This window comes from Cricetulus griseus, chromosome 2, assembly GCF_003668045.3.
Source record: "Cricetulus griseus strain 17A/GY chromosome 2, alternate assembly CriGri-PICRH-1.0, whole genome shotgun sequence".
Classification (NCBI taxonomy): domain Eukaryota; kingdom Metazoa; phylum Chordata; class Mammalia; order Rodentia; family Cricetidae; genus Cricetulus; species Cricetulus griseus.
The window spans coordinates 21439475-21452689 of NC_048595.1; the positions used below are offsets into that span (position 1 = coordinate 21439475).

A 13215-nucleotide genomic window follows, 5' to 3' on the forward strand; every position below is an offset into this window, starting at 1 on the left:
TAGTTCGGGTTTCTATTGCTCTGGAGAGACACCATGATCACGACAAATCTTATAAAGGAAAAACATTTAATTGTGGTGGCTTACGTTTTCAGAGGTTCAGTCCACTGTCATCATGGCGGTGTGCAGGAAGACTTGGTGCTGGCTACATCTTGATCAGAAGGCCATAGGAAGTGGAGTGTGACACTGGGTGTGGCTTGAGCATATATGAGACCTCAAAGCCCACCTCCTCAGTGATACGCTTTCTCCAACAAAGCCACACCCGCTTCAACAAAGCCACACCCACTTTAACAAAGCCACACCTCTCAATAGTGTCATTCCCTTCGGGAGCCATTTTCTTTCAAAGCTTCACAACGTTCATGGTCTACTTTGGATAATGTGTGAGGTTAAGGTTAAGAGTCAAACTGTTTTTGCAATTGATGTTAAATATATATATTTCCTGAATTTAATTACTTAGTGTGTCTGTATGTGTGGACATGAGCTTGCCAGTGTGCATGGAGGGTGGAGGACATTTTATTGGCGTCTGTTCTCTCCTTTCACCATGTGGGTACTGGGAATCGAACTCAGGTCCTCAGGTTTGAAAGCAAGTGTCTTTTACCTACTGAGCCATCTTGACAGCCTGCAATTCATATTCTTGTGTGTCATTAAAAGCTGATTTATGGGCCATGTAAAATCTAGTTCAATACCAGACTTTGGGAGAGAGATACTTGGGTGATGGTTTCGTGCCCCTGTGGTGATTGCCTTCTAGCTGATGGGTCTGGGTCGGGTGACATACCCACTGAGAGCTTCAGTCTTCTTGTTTTATAAGTGGAGACACACTGATCTCCACCATATGGTGTAGTGTGAAGATTCAGGCAGCGGATGTTTATTGAGTGTCTATTATGTGCCAGGTAATGCCACAGTTGCTAGGGATACATGGCTGCACCCCAGACAGAGGCCATCAACGTTTGAGTCCTCTTAAAACTCTGCAGGGAGCTCTTGTCCTGGCAGAAGGAGGCAGAGGATAAATAAGTAAACAAGTGGAATATATAGCCTGTCAGATGGTGATAAGTATGTGAGGAGGAATAAATCAGGGCGGGGCATGGGGAGGGTTGGGGGGTTGTTATTTATAAAAAGCTGAAGGACGGTCATACTGAGATGGTGGCATGTGAGCAGAGTCATGCAGGAGGTGAGGGGTTGTGCTAGGTGGTGTGCTGGAGGGGGACAGCCAGGGAAGGAACAGGCCAGTCAGCCCTAGAGGAGGAGACCTGTGAGAGGATGTCTGAGTAGAGCTTGGAGTGTCAGACTCAGAGGCCAGTGAGCTGGGGGAGTTGATGGCAGGGCTTGGGGAGCAGGAGTGAGCAAGGGCAACTGGTGTTCACAAGGTCTGTTCTGGATATATCGTGGAGAATTGACTATAGGAGGGATGCTGGCTAGTATTTGTCAAGCGGACACAAAGAAGTCACCTAGGAGGAGAGATCCTCAGTGGAGGATGCCTGTATCAGATTGTCCTGTGAGAATGGCTTTGGGGCATCTTCGTGGTTAATGACTGATGTGGAAGGGCCCAGCCCACTGTGGGCGGTGTCTCCTTTAGGCTGGTGATCTTAGGTTTTGTAAGAAAGCAGGCTGAGCAAGCCATGAGAGAGTGAGCCACTGCCCTGGCTTCCCTGGATGATGGACCATGATGTGGAAGTGTAAGCTAAATAAACATTTTCTTCCCCCAGCTGCTTTTGGTTTTGGTGTTTGTTTATCACAGCAACAGAGAGCCGGACTATGACAGAGGGCAAAGGTTCCCGTAGGAGCTCCATGGGAGGCTCTTGAAGCTACTGCAGCCAGAGATGGTAGCCGGAAGCCGAGTGGAAGTGACCATGATGGCAGTGATGACAAGTTGCTCAGTCCGGTTGGTTCTGAAGTCAATAGCATCTGCTGATAGATCTGCTATGGGATGAGGAAGAAAGAAATAGAGCAACACGAGGATGCTCCAAGGTGTTTTGCTTGAGCAACTGGACTGATGGAGCTGTCACTGTAAAGGAGCCCACAGCAACAGAGTTGGTGTGGGGAGCTGACCTGGGGGGTGTCATTGATCAGGAGCTGAGCTTTGGACACAATGACTTTGAGAAGCCATTAAATGTGCCAGTGGCGATCTCCACCAGGCAGCTGGATGGATGAACAAGGGACTGAGGGAGGGCGCAGGAGGCTGGTATGAATCTGAAAGTTGTCTTACAGAGCTGGTGGTGGTGGCATTTAAAGCCATGTGGCAGGATCACATCTCTTGTGTTAGTGTTCTCAACAGGGGTGATTTTCTCTCCTAGGAGACATTTGCTGGTGTCTGGAGACATACTGATGTCATTCTGGTTGCTGCTGGTGGGTGCTACTGGCATAAAGAGATAGAGGCCAGGGACAGCTAAACTCCTTTCGGTACACTGACAGTGTCCAATGACAAGTAATTATCTAGTCCAAAATGTCAATAGTGTTGAGGTTGAAAACCCTGTTTAGGTTTTTGGGGAATGTAAATGAGGAGACGGACCCATGAAACTGATCCTTGGGGTCCTGCAGTATTTTGGGTTAATCTGGGCAATTGTAGGGAGAGCACTGTGCCTGGCATACCACAGGCACTCCATAAGTGACAGCTGTCATCATTATGTGTTCTTCATGTTTCAAAGACATTTTTGATTTGCCACTTAGAATAAAAGAAATCAGAGCTTGAGGCACATGGAAAATCTCTACTGCAGTCTCCTGAGTGTGCAGATGGGGACACTAAAACCCAGATGGGGAAGGGACTTGCTTGTAATCAGACAGTGGGTCAAGAACCCCGGTTGTGGGGCTGGGGAAATGGCTCAGTCCATAAACTGTGTGCTGTCAACTACATACAAAGGATGACTACTTAGCTGGGTGATGGTGGTGCATGCCTTTAATCCCAGCACTCGGGGGCAGAAGCCAGTAGATGAATCTCTGAGTTTGAGGCCAACCTGGTCTACAGAGCAAGTTCCAGGACAGCCAGGACTACACAGAGAAATCCTGTCTCAAAAAGTCAAAAAAGGTGTGTGGAATGGGGTGTGTGGAGGCAGAAGACTCAGGCATGTGTACACACACACACACACACACACACACACACACACACACACACACACACACACGGGTAGCTGCCAGGAAGTTTCAACTATTTTTTTTGTCATTTGACTGGGAGCAGAGTCGGTTGTTTTTGATACCTGGATATATAGTTTCCACAGCTGGACTTGAATGGTCAGGTGGGTGTTAAGCCATTCTTTATGGCTAGGAGCTATTGCCCCTGTAGTCTGACTCAATTCCTCATGATGTGAGGCTATTACCTGACAGTCATAACTTTTGATCATTCCCATTTTACAAGTGAATAAACTAAAGTTTAGAGATTCGGCCACAGCAGAGCCAGAGGCAGAACTGGTTTCTTAGTTACTTTCCTGTCATTGTGATAAAATACCCTGAGATGAACAACTTGAAGATGAGTTTACCTTGGCTCACAGTCTGAGGGTACAGTCCATCATGTCGGGGAAGTGAAGGCTGCAGGAGCTTGAAGCAGCTGGCCACACTGCAGACATAGTCAGGGAGAATAGAATCCGGTGCTGGCTCCTGGCTCTTTTTTTCCTTCAGTCTGGGATCCAACTCACCGGATAGCACCACCCACCTCAGTTAACCTCACCAGGAAACTCCCTCATAGGCACGCCCGGAGACTTGTCTCCCATGTGATCCTAGAGCCTGTCAGATTTGCAATCAGTATTAACTACCGCAGCCTACAGGTCTTGATTTCTAATGACTGATGGCAGCAGCAGCTGTTACGGTCCCTGCCTCAGGCCAAGTTTCCACTCGTGTCAGGGGAAGCATTTTTCCTTAGGCTAGCCAGGGTGGGATGGGGCAGGGGCCAGGTGCTTAGACTCCAAATAAGACCTCCTCCCGCCTCTCCTAATCACAGGCTCCTCTCTGTTGGTATCACTGCCCTAGAGCCTGGCCTGGGGTTGTTTTGTTCTTGGGCAGCTGTGTTGTCAGGCTCTGCAGGCCTACAATTCCCTCCACTCTATTATTTACTGTAAAAACAATAATATTGCACCAGTAAAAGGCTTAAAAAAAAACAAAACAAAACCCCAAACCCTCTGAATCACACCAGCCTAGCTCAACAGCTGCCTTAATTTTTCTGTCTTGTTCCAGCCTCTGCCCATGTCTTCAGTGCACATCTTTACATGCTTGTCGTGGGGATGGGACTGACGCTCGCTCAGGATTCTGTTCGTTTGCTCAGTGCTGGTCCATGTTTATAATTATGTTATTGCCTGCAGACATCTACCCTGGATTTCTGGGCTGTTTGTTTCTATATCCTTATTATTGTAATGCTACATTGAAAAATTAAATGCTTGCAGTTCTTTTTATTCTCTCGAGTTATATTCTTTAGAGTAGACAGTCAGGAGTGATTAGAGGAAGGGCTCTGACATGTTATTGCTTTGCGGCATGCTTTCACTAATTCATATTGTTACAGAAGTCTCACTTTGGTGCACACGTTTCTTTATTGATTACTATTGGCTGGGCACTCTGGTTTACCACGTCCTATGGGATGTTATGTTTCCTTTTTTTTTTTTTGCTTTTTTTTTTTTTTGAGGCAAAAATCTCATATAGCCCTAGCTAAACCCCCAACTCACTGTGTAGTCGAGGATAACCTTGAAGTCTTGATCCTCTAGCTTCTACCTCCTGAGTGCTGGGATCACAGGCATGTGCCTGGCTTATATTTGGTTTTTAAAGGAGGAGATTCTGCTGTTGTTTGTTTTTAGGACATAGTCTCTTGTACCTCAGGCTGGCCTTGAACTAGCTTAGTAGTTGAGGATGACCAAGAACTTTGGATTGTCTGACCCCTACCCACCTGATGCTGGGATAATTCACAGTTTTAAAGTAGGCATAGTTTCCTCCATTGGCATCAGTAATTCAGAAAGGTGGTTAAGCCACTTTCCCTTTTGTTGCAGAGCTAGGGAGGACTGGATGCAGGACGTGAACTTGGATGCACTCCACCCTGTCTAAGGCTCCTTCTACCAGGCAAAAGCAGTTGCTGGCATTATAATGCTTATTCTGAGTTAATTTAATAGAAGTTACATGTGCTCTCCTGCTTTCCCATGCCCCCTGTCCTCTGGTCTCTGAGTGGCCTGTGGGATTCACCTGGCTAGAGTTTTATGGTCCCTAAGCTCTGTCTTGCCAGTGTGCATTGGCAGCTGACGGGAACGCCTTGTTGGCAGATGGCTTTTGGAGGCAGAGGGCCTCATGGATTCACATCCTTTAGTCGGCATGCCGGTCTTAGTCAACATGGTGTTTGAGCCTCGAGATCTGCCCAGGACAGAAGAGAAGAGGGAAGCCAGTCTTTCTTTCACCGCCCCTCAGCCTGTGGAGGTGGAGCAGGGGCCATTCGGCTGCTAGAGATGAGATAACCAGGCAAGCTGACGTTTACCCTCCGTGGCTGAGGCTGCTGTCTTGAGTCCTGAGAGGTGCTTTTGAGTAGTCTGAGCGGGTTGCTAGTGCTAAGAAATCTGGAGATTTCATAACAATTCTGAATTTCTAGCTCTTTTGAAAACAGGGAGGGTCTGGAAGTTCTGGGTCTGGAGTCCTCCATGGGAAGACTGCTCACCAGGAGCCAGGCTTATGGTGCTGCTTATGGTGGGACCCCTGAAGTCTTGTTCTCTCTGAAGTTCCCATTTAGACAGCATACCTTGACCTGCTCTGTCCTTGTCCAAATCTTGCAGGAAGGCAAGGAAGCAAGTGCCTAAAGGATGGGAAGGAAGGTGGGCAGGCATTCCAGGCACAGAATGGTGTGTGGGCATTTTTACCTATCAAGCTATCTCTCTAGGCCTCAGTTTCTCTGTCTTACAAGAGGGCTGCTGAGTAAATTGACCACAGGGTCCCCCTTAATCTCATCAAGGAGCTAAGTAGACTCTTACAAAAGGGATAGGATGTTTTGCAAGAAGACACTCCCAGAACTCTCGAGGCATGGATTCGAATGTCCCAGAATCAGGGTGTGAGGGATAAAGCATCTTTGGAATCATCTTGGCTCCCTCTTGAAGGCTTGATTAAAATCACAGGCGGGTCAAGGCAGACAGGGAGATGTGGGCTGAACCCACTCTCTGGAAGGTGTGTGTGTGTGTGTGTGTGTGTGTGTGTGTGTGTGTGTGTGTACACATACCATATTACATGTGTGGAGGTCTGTGTCCCTGGGACCATACTCGGATACTCCGGTCATTAGACCCATCTTGTGTTTTTGAGACAGGATCTTGCACTGGCCTAGAACTCACCAGATAAGCTCGGCTGGTTGGCCATTGAGTCCCAGGGACCTGTCTGCTTCTGTCCCCTAGGTGCTGGAATTACAAGCACAGATTGCCACATATATTTTTATGTGGACTCTGGGGATTGATCTCAGGTTCCTCACCCTTGCAAAGCAAACATTTTTACCTATCAAGCTATCTCTCTAGGCCCCAGTTTCTGTGTTGACAAAATGGGGACATATTTTAGGCCAGTGGAGTCATTAAGAGACTGTGTACCACAGCCTGCCTCTCCTTCCTGTTGGGGCAGCTGTGTCTCTCCATGGCATGAGTGTGACTATTGTTTGTGAAAGTGAATTCCTCCTGGGGACCAGGGCAGCAGAGGGTAAGAGCATCCTATGTTCTGGTGCAGGCCTTTGATTGTGTGACTTGGGACTCCTCACCTAACCTCTATTTCTCTGCTTTCTCATTTGTATGAGATGGTCAATGACAGCCCCTGTCTCCTTGGGTTTCAACCAAGATTAAATGAGATAAAACATTATAAGCCTCCAGAATGATGTTGGACACTTCCAAAATCCCCTAAATATTAACTGCCAGTGTTATCATTGCACAACAGATTCATTTTGCTTGTGGCTTTGGCTGTCAGGGAACTCACCATCCAATTTGCCCCTTACCTGTAGAGCCCTGCCTTGGACATAATGACATGGATTTCTGTTTCTGATTTTCAAACATTCTCTGACATATTGTACTGTTTGCTGCCATAGCTCCCACCGCCCTGTTTTTGTATATATTATGTAATTCTATATGTATTGATATAAATGGTTTTGTAATAAGTTTAGAATTAGTAAATGAAGAAAATATAGCAATATGTTGATTCTTTCTTAGTGACCCAGTGTTGTTCATAATAGTCTTGAACTAGGGAGTAAATTGTGCTAATTATACAGCATACCTTTCTATTTTGAGACAGCGTCTCACTTAGCCTAGGCTGACCTCCTGAGTACTGGGATCATAGGCATGTGCCACTGTGCTGGTAAGAGCTAATGGTTTTTCTTTTACATTTACTTACTTATTTATAGTGTGTGTGTGTGTGTGTGTGTGTGTGTGTGTGTGTGTGTGTGTACGCGCGCGCACTGGCCACACTGTGAATGTGGAGGCTAAAGTACAACCCCAGGGAGTTAGTTCTTTTCTTCTATCACATGGGTCTCAGAAATTGAATTCAGGTCAATAGGCTCAGGCAAATGTCTTTACCCACTGAGCCATCTCGCCTGCCCAGTAGTTAGTGTTTCTGAAGGTTTATGGTGTGTTGGCCTTTGCTGTGCCAGTTTCACGTGTATTACCTTAACAGTCACAGTGTAGCCTAGGAATCCTCAGAGGGAGCCTTGCTATGTGGGTGCCGGGATCCAAATTTAGGTCTTTTCCTTTTGCAGTTCAGGAAAGCAAGGCTGAGAGAGAGGGGATCATTCAGACAATGATTACCGCCTGCAGATGGTAGAGCCAGGATTCAGATGCGTCTCGCCTTACTCCAGAGCATACAGTATTACAGCCTGTTCAGTTCTGAGGGTGCTTGGAGTTCTGAGAGGCAGAGGAAGAATGGTTTCTGGCAGTGGTTTGATGCTCTCTTCCTCGCCTTCTTTTTCTCTTCATATTTCCTCAACCTTCTCCCTGCTTCCTATGTTTCCAGAGCCCATGAGGGCCCCCAAAGGCCTGGCTTTGGCTGAGATCCAGGCTCGCCAGCTGACCCTGCAGTGGGAGCCCCTGGGTTACAACGTGACCCGTTGCCACACTTATGCTGTGTCCCTCTGCTACCACTACATCCTGGGTGGCAGCCACAATCAGACCATCCGGGAGTGTGTGAAGATGGAGCGGGGTGCCAGCCGATACACCATCAAGAATCTGCTGCCGTTCAGGAACGTCCATGTGCGTTTGATCCTCACAAACCCTGAGGGGCGCAAGGAAGGCAAGGAGGTCACCTTCCAGACAGATGAAGATGGTAAGTGTGCAGGCCCGATTCCCAGAGCCATGCATGCCTCCCGTACCCAGGGCCTATGCTCAGATTCATGTAGGGAACTCTAGCAAGGCAGTGGTGGCCATTACTCATTCCTGGGGAAGACTGTGGGGTGTTAGGCTAGTGTAATTTCTTCCTGAAGGGTTTAGAAGAATTCAGTGGTGAATTTGGACCAGGAATTTTCCTCATGGCAAGGTTTTTAATGACAGTTTTCACTTGTGAAATAGATTTGGGTGTATGCAGTCACTTTCCGCCTTGTTTTTTGAGACGGCCTCTCACTGAACCAAGACCCCCACCAGCAGGCACATTGGCTGGTTAACAGGCTCTAGGTTCCCACCCATCTCTGTCTCCCTAATTCCCTGAACACTGGGTTACACGTATGTGCTACCATGCCTGGCTTTTACATGGACACTGGAGATCCAAACTTAGATCCTCCTGTTTGCATAGCAAGCACTTGACCAACCGAGCTATCTCTCCAATCCCGCTTTTAGCTTTTTGAGCCTTTATTCCACCCTCTCTCCCCTTTTCTGATATGGTCTTCCCCTATGTAGCAGAGGCTGCCTTAACTTGTAATCCTTCTGCTTTGGCCTCCTCGGTACTAGAATTGTCGGTATGGGCCACCATACTCAGTTTGAGCCTAGTGTGTAATGCATGCATTTAAAGCCGTATGTTTTCCTTTATGCTCTACTTTAGCTGCATCCCATAGTATTTATTGTCGTCCAGTGCTGGGGCTTTACCTCAGATTTGTACCTGATAGGCAGGTGTTGTGCAGCACTGAGCTCCGTCCTCAGCCCACCCATAAGTTTTCATATGCTCTGTTTTCATTACCATTCAGTTTAAAATATTTTCTAATTGCTGTAATAATTTCCTCTTTAACTCAAAAAATTATGTAAAATTACTTAGCTTAATTTCTTTTCTTTTTTACCGAGACGGGTTTCTCTGTATAGCCCTGGCTATCCTAGATCTCACTCTGTAGACCAGGCTGGCTTTGAACTCACAGATATTTATTTACTTGCCTTCTGCCTCCCAAGTGCTGGAATTAAAGGTGTGTGCCACCATTGCCTGGTCACTTTAATTTCTAAGCACTTAGGACGTGTGTGTGTGTGTGTGTGTGTGTGTGTGTGTGTGTGTGTGTGTGTACACATACCAGATATTGGTATCTGGGCCTTGTGCAAGCACTATACCACTGAGATACAGCCCCAGTCCACCAACAAGGACTTCTAATTAATAATCTTTTTGTTATTGATTTCTGGCCTAATCCACTGTGGTCGGAGTAGGAATTGTAGTCTTGAAATTTGACCCTTGCTTTGTGGCCCAGCAAGTGGTTAAATTTTGGTGGATGGCCCCTGTGTTGCATCCCACCATTGTTGGGTACAGGGCTCTGTAAGTGTCACTCTGTCTGCGCTTAAGCACGTGGTCCTCATCAGAGACCGGTATGGATGGACTCTATGTATTAATGCATTCAGCCCGCCTTGGCCACTCTGTGTGGCAGGCTGCTGTTTCTCGTCATATTTGACAGCTGACCTCACATAGCAAGTCTGTGATTGGTAGAGCAGGGCCTTATGAAGCTGACCTGAAAGCTGGTTTTGTTTTGTTTTGTTTTGTTTTGTTTTGATGCTGGAGACCGAGCCCATGACACCTTGTACCTGCTGAGCACACACTTCACCACCAAGTTTGCTGCCATCCTGAGTTATTTATTTATTTATTTATTTAATTAATTAATTTATTTATTTATTTTTGGTTTCTCGAGACAGTTTCTCTGTGTAGCTTTGGAGCCTATCCTGGCACTCGCTCTGGAGATCAGGCTGACCTCGAATTCACAGAGATCTGCCTGCCTCTGCCTCCCGAGTGCTGGGATTAAAGGCGTGCGCCACCAACGCCTGGCGAGTTACTTATTTTGAAGTGTTTGAGTTTTGTGTGTGCCTGTCTCTCCAGTAGTGCAGGTTGTCCTTGGATGTTTGGCACGGCGGTTCTTCTGTGTCCCTTTCCCACGCCACCACACCTCGCAGACCTGCTACTCTAGCAGCTGTACTCTAACGCCTGCACCGCCTTCTCTAAATTCCTGCAGACTCCCAGGAACCTGGAAGAGGATTGGCTGGTGGGTTTTCTTGCTGTCCCCATGTGCAGTATCTATTCGGAAGCACAATTCAGCCTTCCTCGTTGGTTTCCCACCAGACACCGCTCACCTTGATTATGTGCATAGGTCACACTGAAGGTTTTCTCAGGGCAGGAGCAAGCAATGGCTGGGATTGCCCCAAAGCTTTGCACAACCTGTAGCTAAACACCAGAGTACTCCATTCTCATGATTCCTGTATGCCATTTGATCCCCTACGGCTATGGTCAGGCCACCTCATTCTGTCCAGGGTGCTTACCCTAAGTCCAATAAATTCCCATAGACTGGACACTTCAGAGAACTCTAAACCAAATGAAGAAATCACATCCCAGCACCCCAGGAGGCCACTAATGCTCCCCGTCTTCACTGCCTCCCAAGGGTAACTAACCATTATTCCTCCCAATAGCACTGTATTCATTTTTTGCCTGGTTCTGGGCCGTGTGTAAGCAGCATAAACAGTAGATGCTTGCTTTGCGCCCACTTGTTTCTGTGAATTTTATGCTCTCCGGAGACCAGACCATGGCATGCATGGTCCCAGTGAATGCATCCTCACTGCTGTGTGGTTCATTCTAGGAATGAATCCACCCCATTCACTTTCTGTTAACTGTTGGTGAGTATCTGGGCAGATTCTGAATTTGGTTGCTTTGAACAATGTTTTGAAGAAAGTCTGTGGAGATTATTTTTGGTAGGTATTCATGTGTCATGTGGGCGTGTGTGTAGGAGAGAACGGCTAGGTTGCAAGGGTGTGTGTTGTCTTTAGTAGATTTAGCCAGACAGTCTTCCATTGGTCGTGATGGTATCAATTTATATTCCACTAGCAGTGAATGAGAACTTGGTTCTGTGATCTTACTGACACTTGAAATTGTTAATTGCTGTGGAGTTTTGTTTTTGTTTTTTCTGTTTGGATAGGTGGAGAATGATCTTGGGAAATTCTTACTTTAACTGAATGCTTAGCTTTCATTGTATTAGTTAGTGTGTTTGTGTGTGTTTGTGTGTGTGTGTGTGTGTGTGTGTGTGTGTGTGTGTGTGTGTGTGTAGGCAAGAGGTTGATGTTTTCCTCTATTGCTTTCCCTCTTATTTTGGAACAAGGTCTCACTGAGTTTGGATTTCTTTGTTTCAGCTCAGCTGGCTGGCCGGCAAGCCCCAAGCAACCCACCTGTCTCTTCCCCCTAGTCCTCAGTGCTGAGTTACAGTGCACACCCCCCAGTGCTGGGCTACAGTGCACACTCCCAGTGCTGGGCTACAGTGCACACTCCCAGTGCTGGGTTACAGTGCATACCCCCAGTCCTGGGCTGCAGATGCACACCCCCAGTGCTGGGCTACAGATGCACACCCCCCAGGGCTGGGTTATAGTGCACACCCCCAGTGCTGAGTTACAATGCACACCCCCAGTGCTGGGTTACAGTGCACACCCCCAGTGCTGGATTACAGTGCACACCCCCAGTGCTGGGTTACAGTGCACACCCCCAGTGCTGGGCTACAGTGCACACCCCCAGTGCTGGGCTACAGTGCACACCCCCAGTGCTGGGCTACAGTGCACACCCCCAGTGCTGGGCTACAGTGCACACCCCCAGTGCTGGGCTATAATGCACCCCCAATGCTGGGTTACAGTGCACACCCCCAGTGCTGGGTTACAGTGCATACCCCCAGTGCTGGGCTACAGTGCACACCCCCAGTGCTGGGCTACAGTGTACACCCCCAGTGCTGGGTTATAGTGCACACCCCCAGTGCTGGGTTACAGTGCACACCCCCAGTGCTGGGATATACAGTTGCACACCCCCAGTGCTGGGTTACAATGCACACCCCCAGTGCTGGGTTACAATGCACACCCCCAGTGCTGGGCTACAGATGCACACCCCCCAGTGCTGAGTTACAATGCACACCCCCAGTGCTGGGTTACAATGCACACCTCCAGTGCTGGGCTACAGATGCACACCCCCCAGTGCTGAGTTACAATGCACACCCCCAGTGCTGAGTCTGTCATGAGGACCAGACTCAGGTCCTCATGCTTCAACCAAGCCGACTCTTCAGCCCAGCTCTCACTGGTTCTTCCTCTCCCTTCCACTGTTCCTGTTGGATAACCTCCACTTCCTCACAAGCAGTTATCAAAATGTTTTCCCAGTCAGAAGCTGCCTCCCCGCCATGCTTGTTAAGAGTATACAAACCAAACTGACCATACCTCACAGTTCCTGTGAGGAAATTTTCATAGCACGAGTGTATGATGTAATTGTCAGTGCTGTTAATTTTCTTCCGTCTCATTGAGACTGTTTATGTAATTAAGATCTTTTTAGACAGCAAAACATCTCCACCCATGATTCCGACCCCCTATTGCAATTGTTTTCCTTTCTCTGGTAAATATCTGTATTTCACGAAAGCTACCAACTGGAGCTAAGCAAGAGCCTGAATGGAACCTGCTTGGCCATGAAACGTGGGCCCCTGTGGAATGGACCATGTGAGCTTTGAACTTTGCATACCTCACGTTATTTACTTCTGGTGAGAGAGGGGCTTCATCGTGTCCATTTTATTGCTGCAGAGACTGAGACTCAGGGAGGCCAACAGGCCCAAGCAGAACAGCTAGGAAGAGGCAAGGCTGATGCATGAACTCTGGTATTTGGAGCCAAAGCCCACTTTCCTCTGCCTCCATCCTTCCCTCACAGTGCCTGGTGGGATTGCAGCTGAGTCCCTAACCTTCACCCCACTGGAGGACATGATCTTTCTCAAGTGGGAGGAGCCCCAGGAACCCAATGGCCGCATCACTCAGTATGAGGTGAACAGGGGCCCAGGTGGAGGTCAAAGTTCCTTCCTGTGCTGTGATGGAGAGGGAGGTGTGGGAGGACAGAGGTGGGCCTTAAAACTACTTC

General features: G+C 47.9%; 1 protein-coding gene across 8 annotated transcripts in view; it reads left to right on the plus strand.

The window, feature by feature from the left end:
- Ptpru (protein tyrosine phosphatase receptor type U) overlaps nucleotides 1-13215 on the plus strand; it is a 77946-nt gene that overhangs the window by 23042 nt on the left and 41689 nt on the right. For all 8 annotated transcript variants that reach the window (XR_004768146.1, XR_004768147.1, XM_035439575.1 and 5 more), the window contains exons 8-9: nucleotides 7918-8226; nucleotides 13012-13121. Coding sequence is in view for 6 of the 8 variants with exons in the window: in XM_035439575.1 (XP_035295466.1) it covers nucleotides 7918-8226; nucleotides 13012-13121 (419 nt within the window). In the remaining 2 variants the exon portion in view is untranslated. The remainder of the gene's footprint in view (nucleotides 1-7917; nucleotides 8227-13011; nucleotides 13122-13215) is intronic.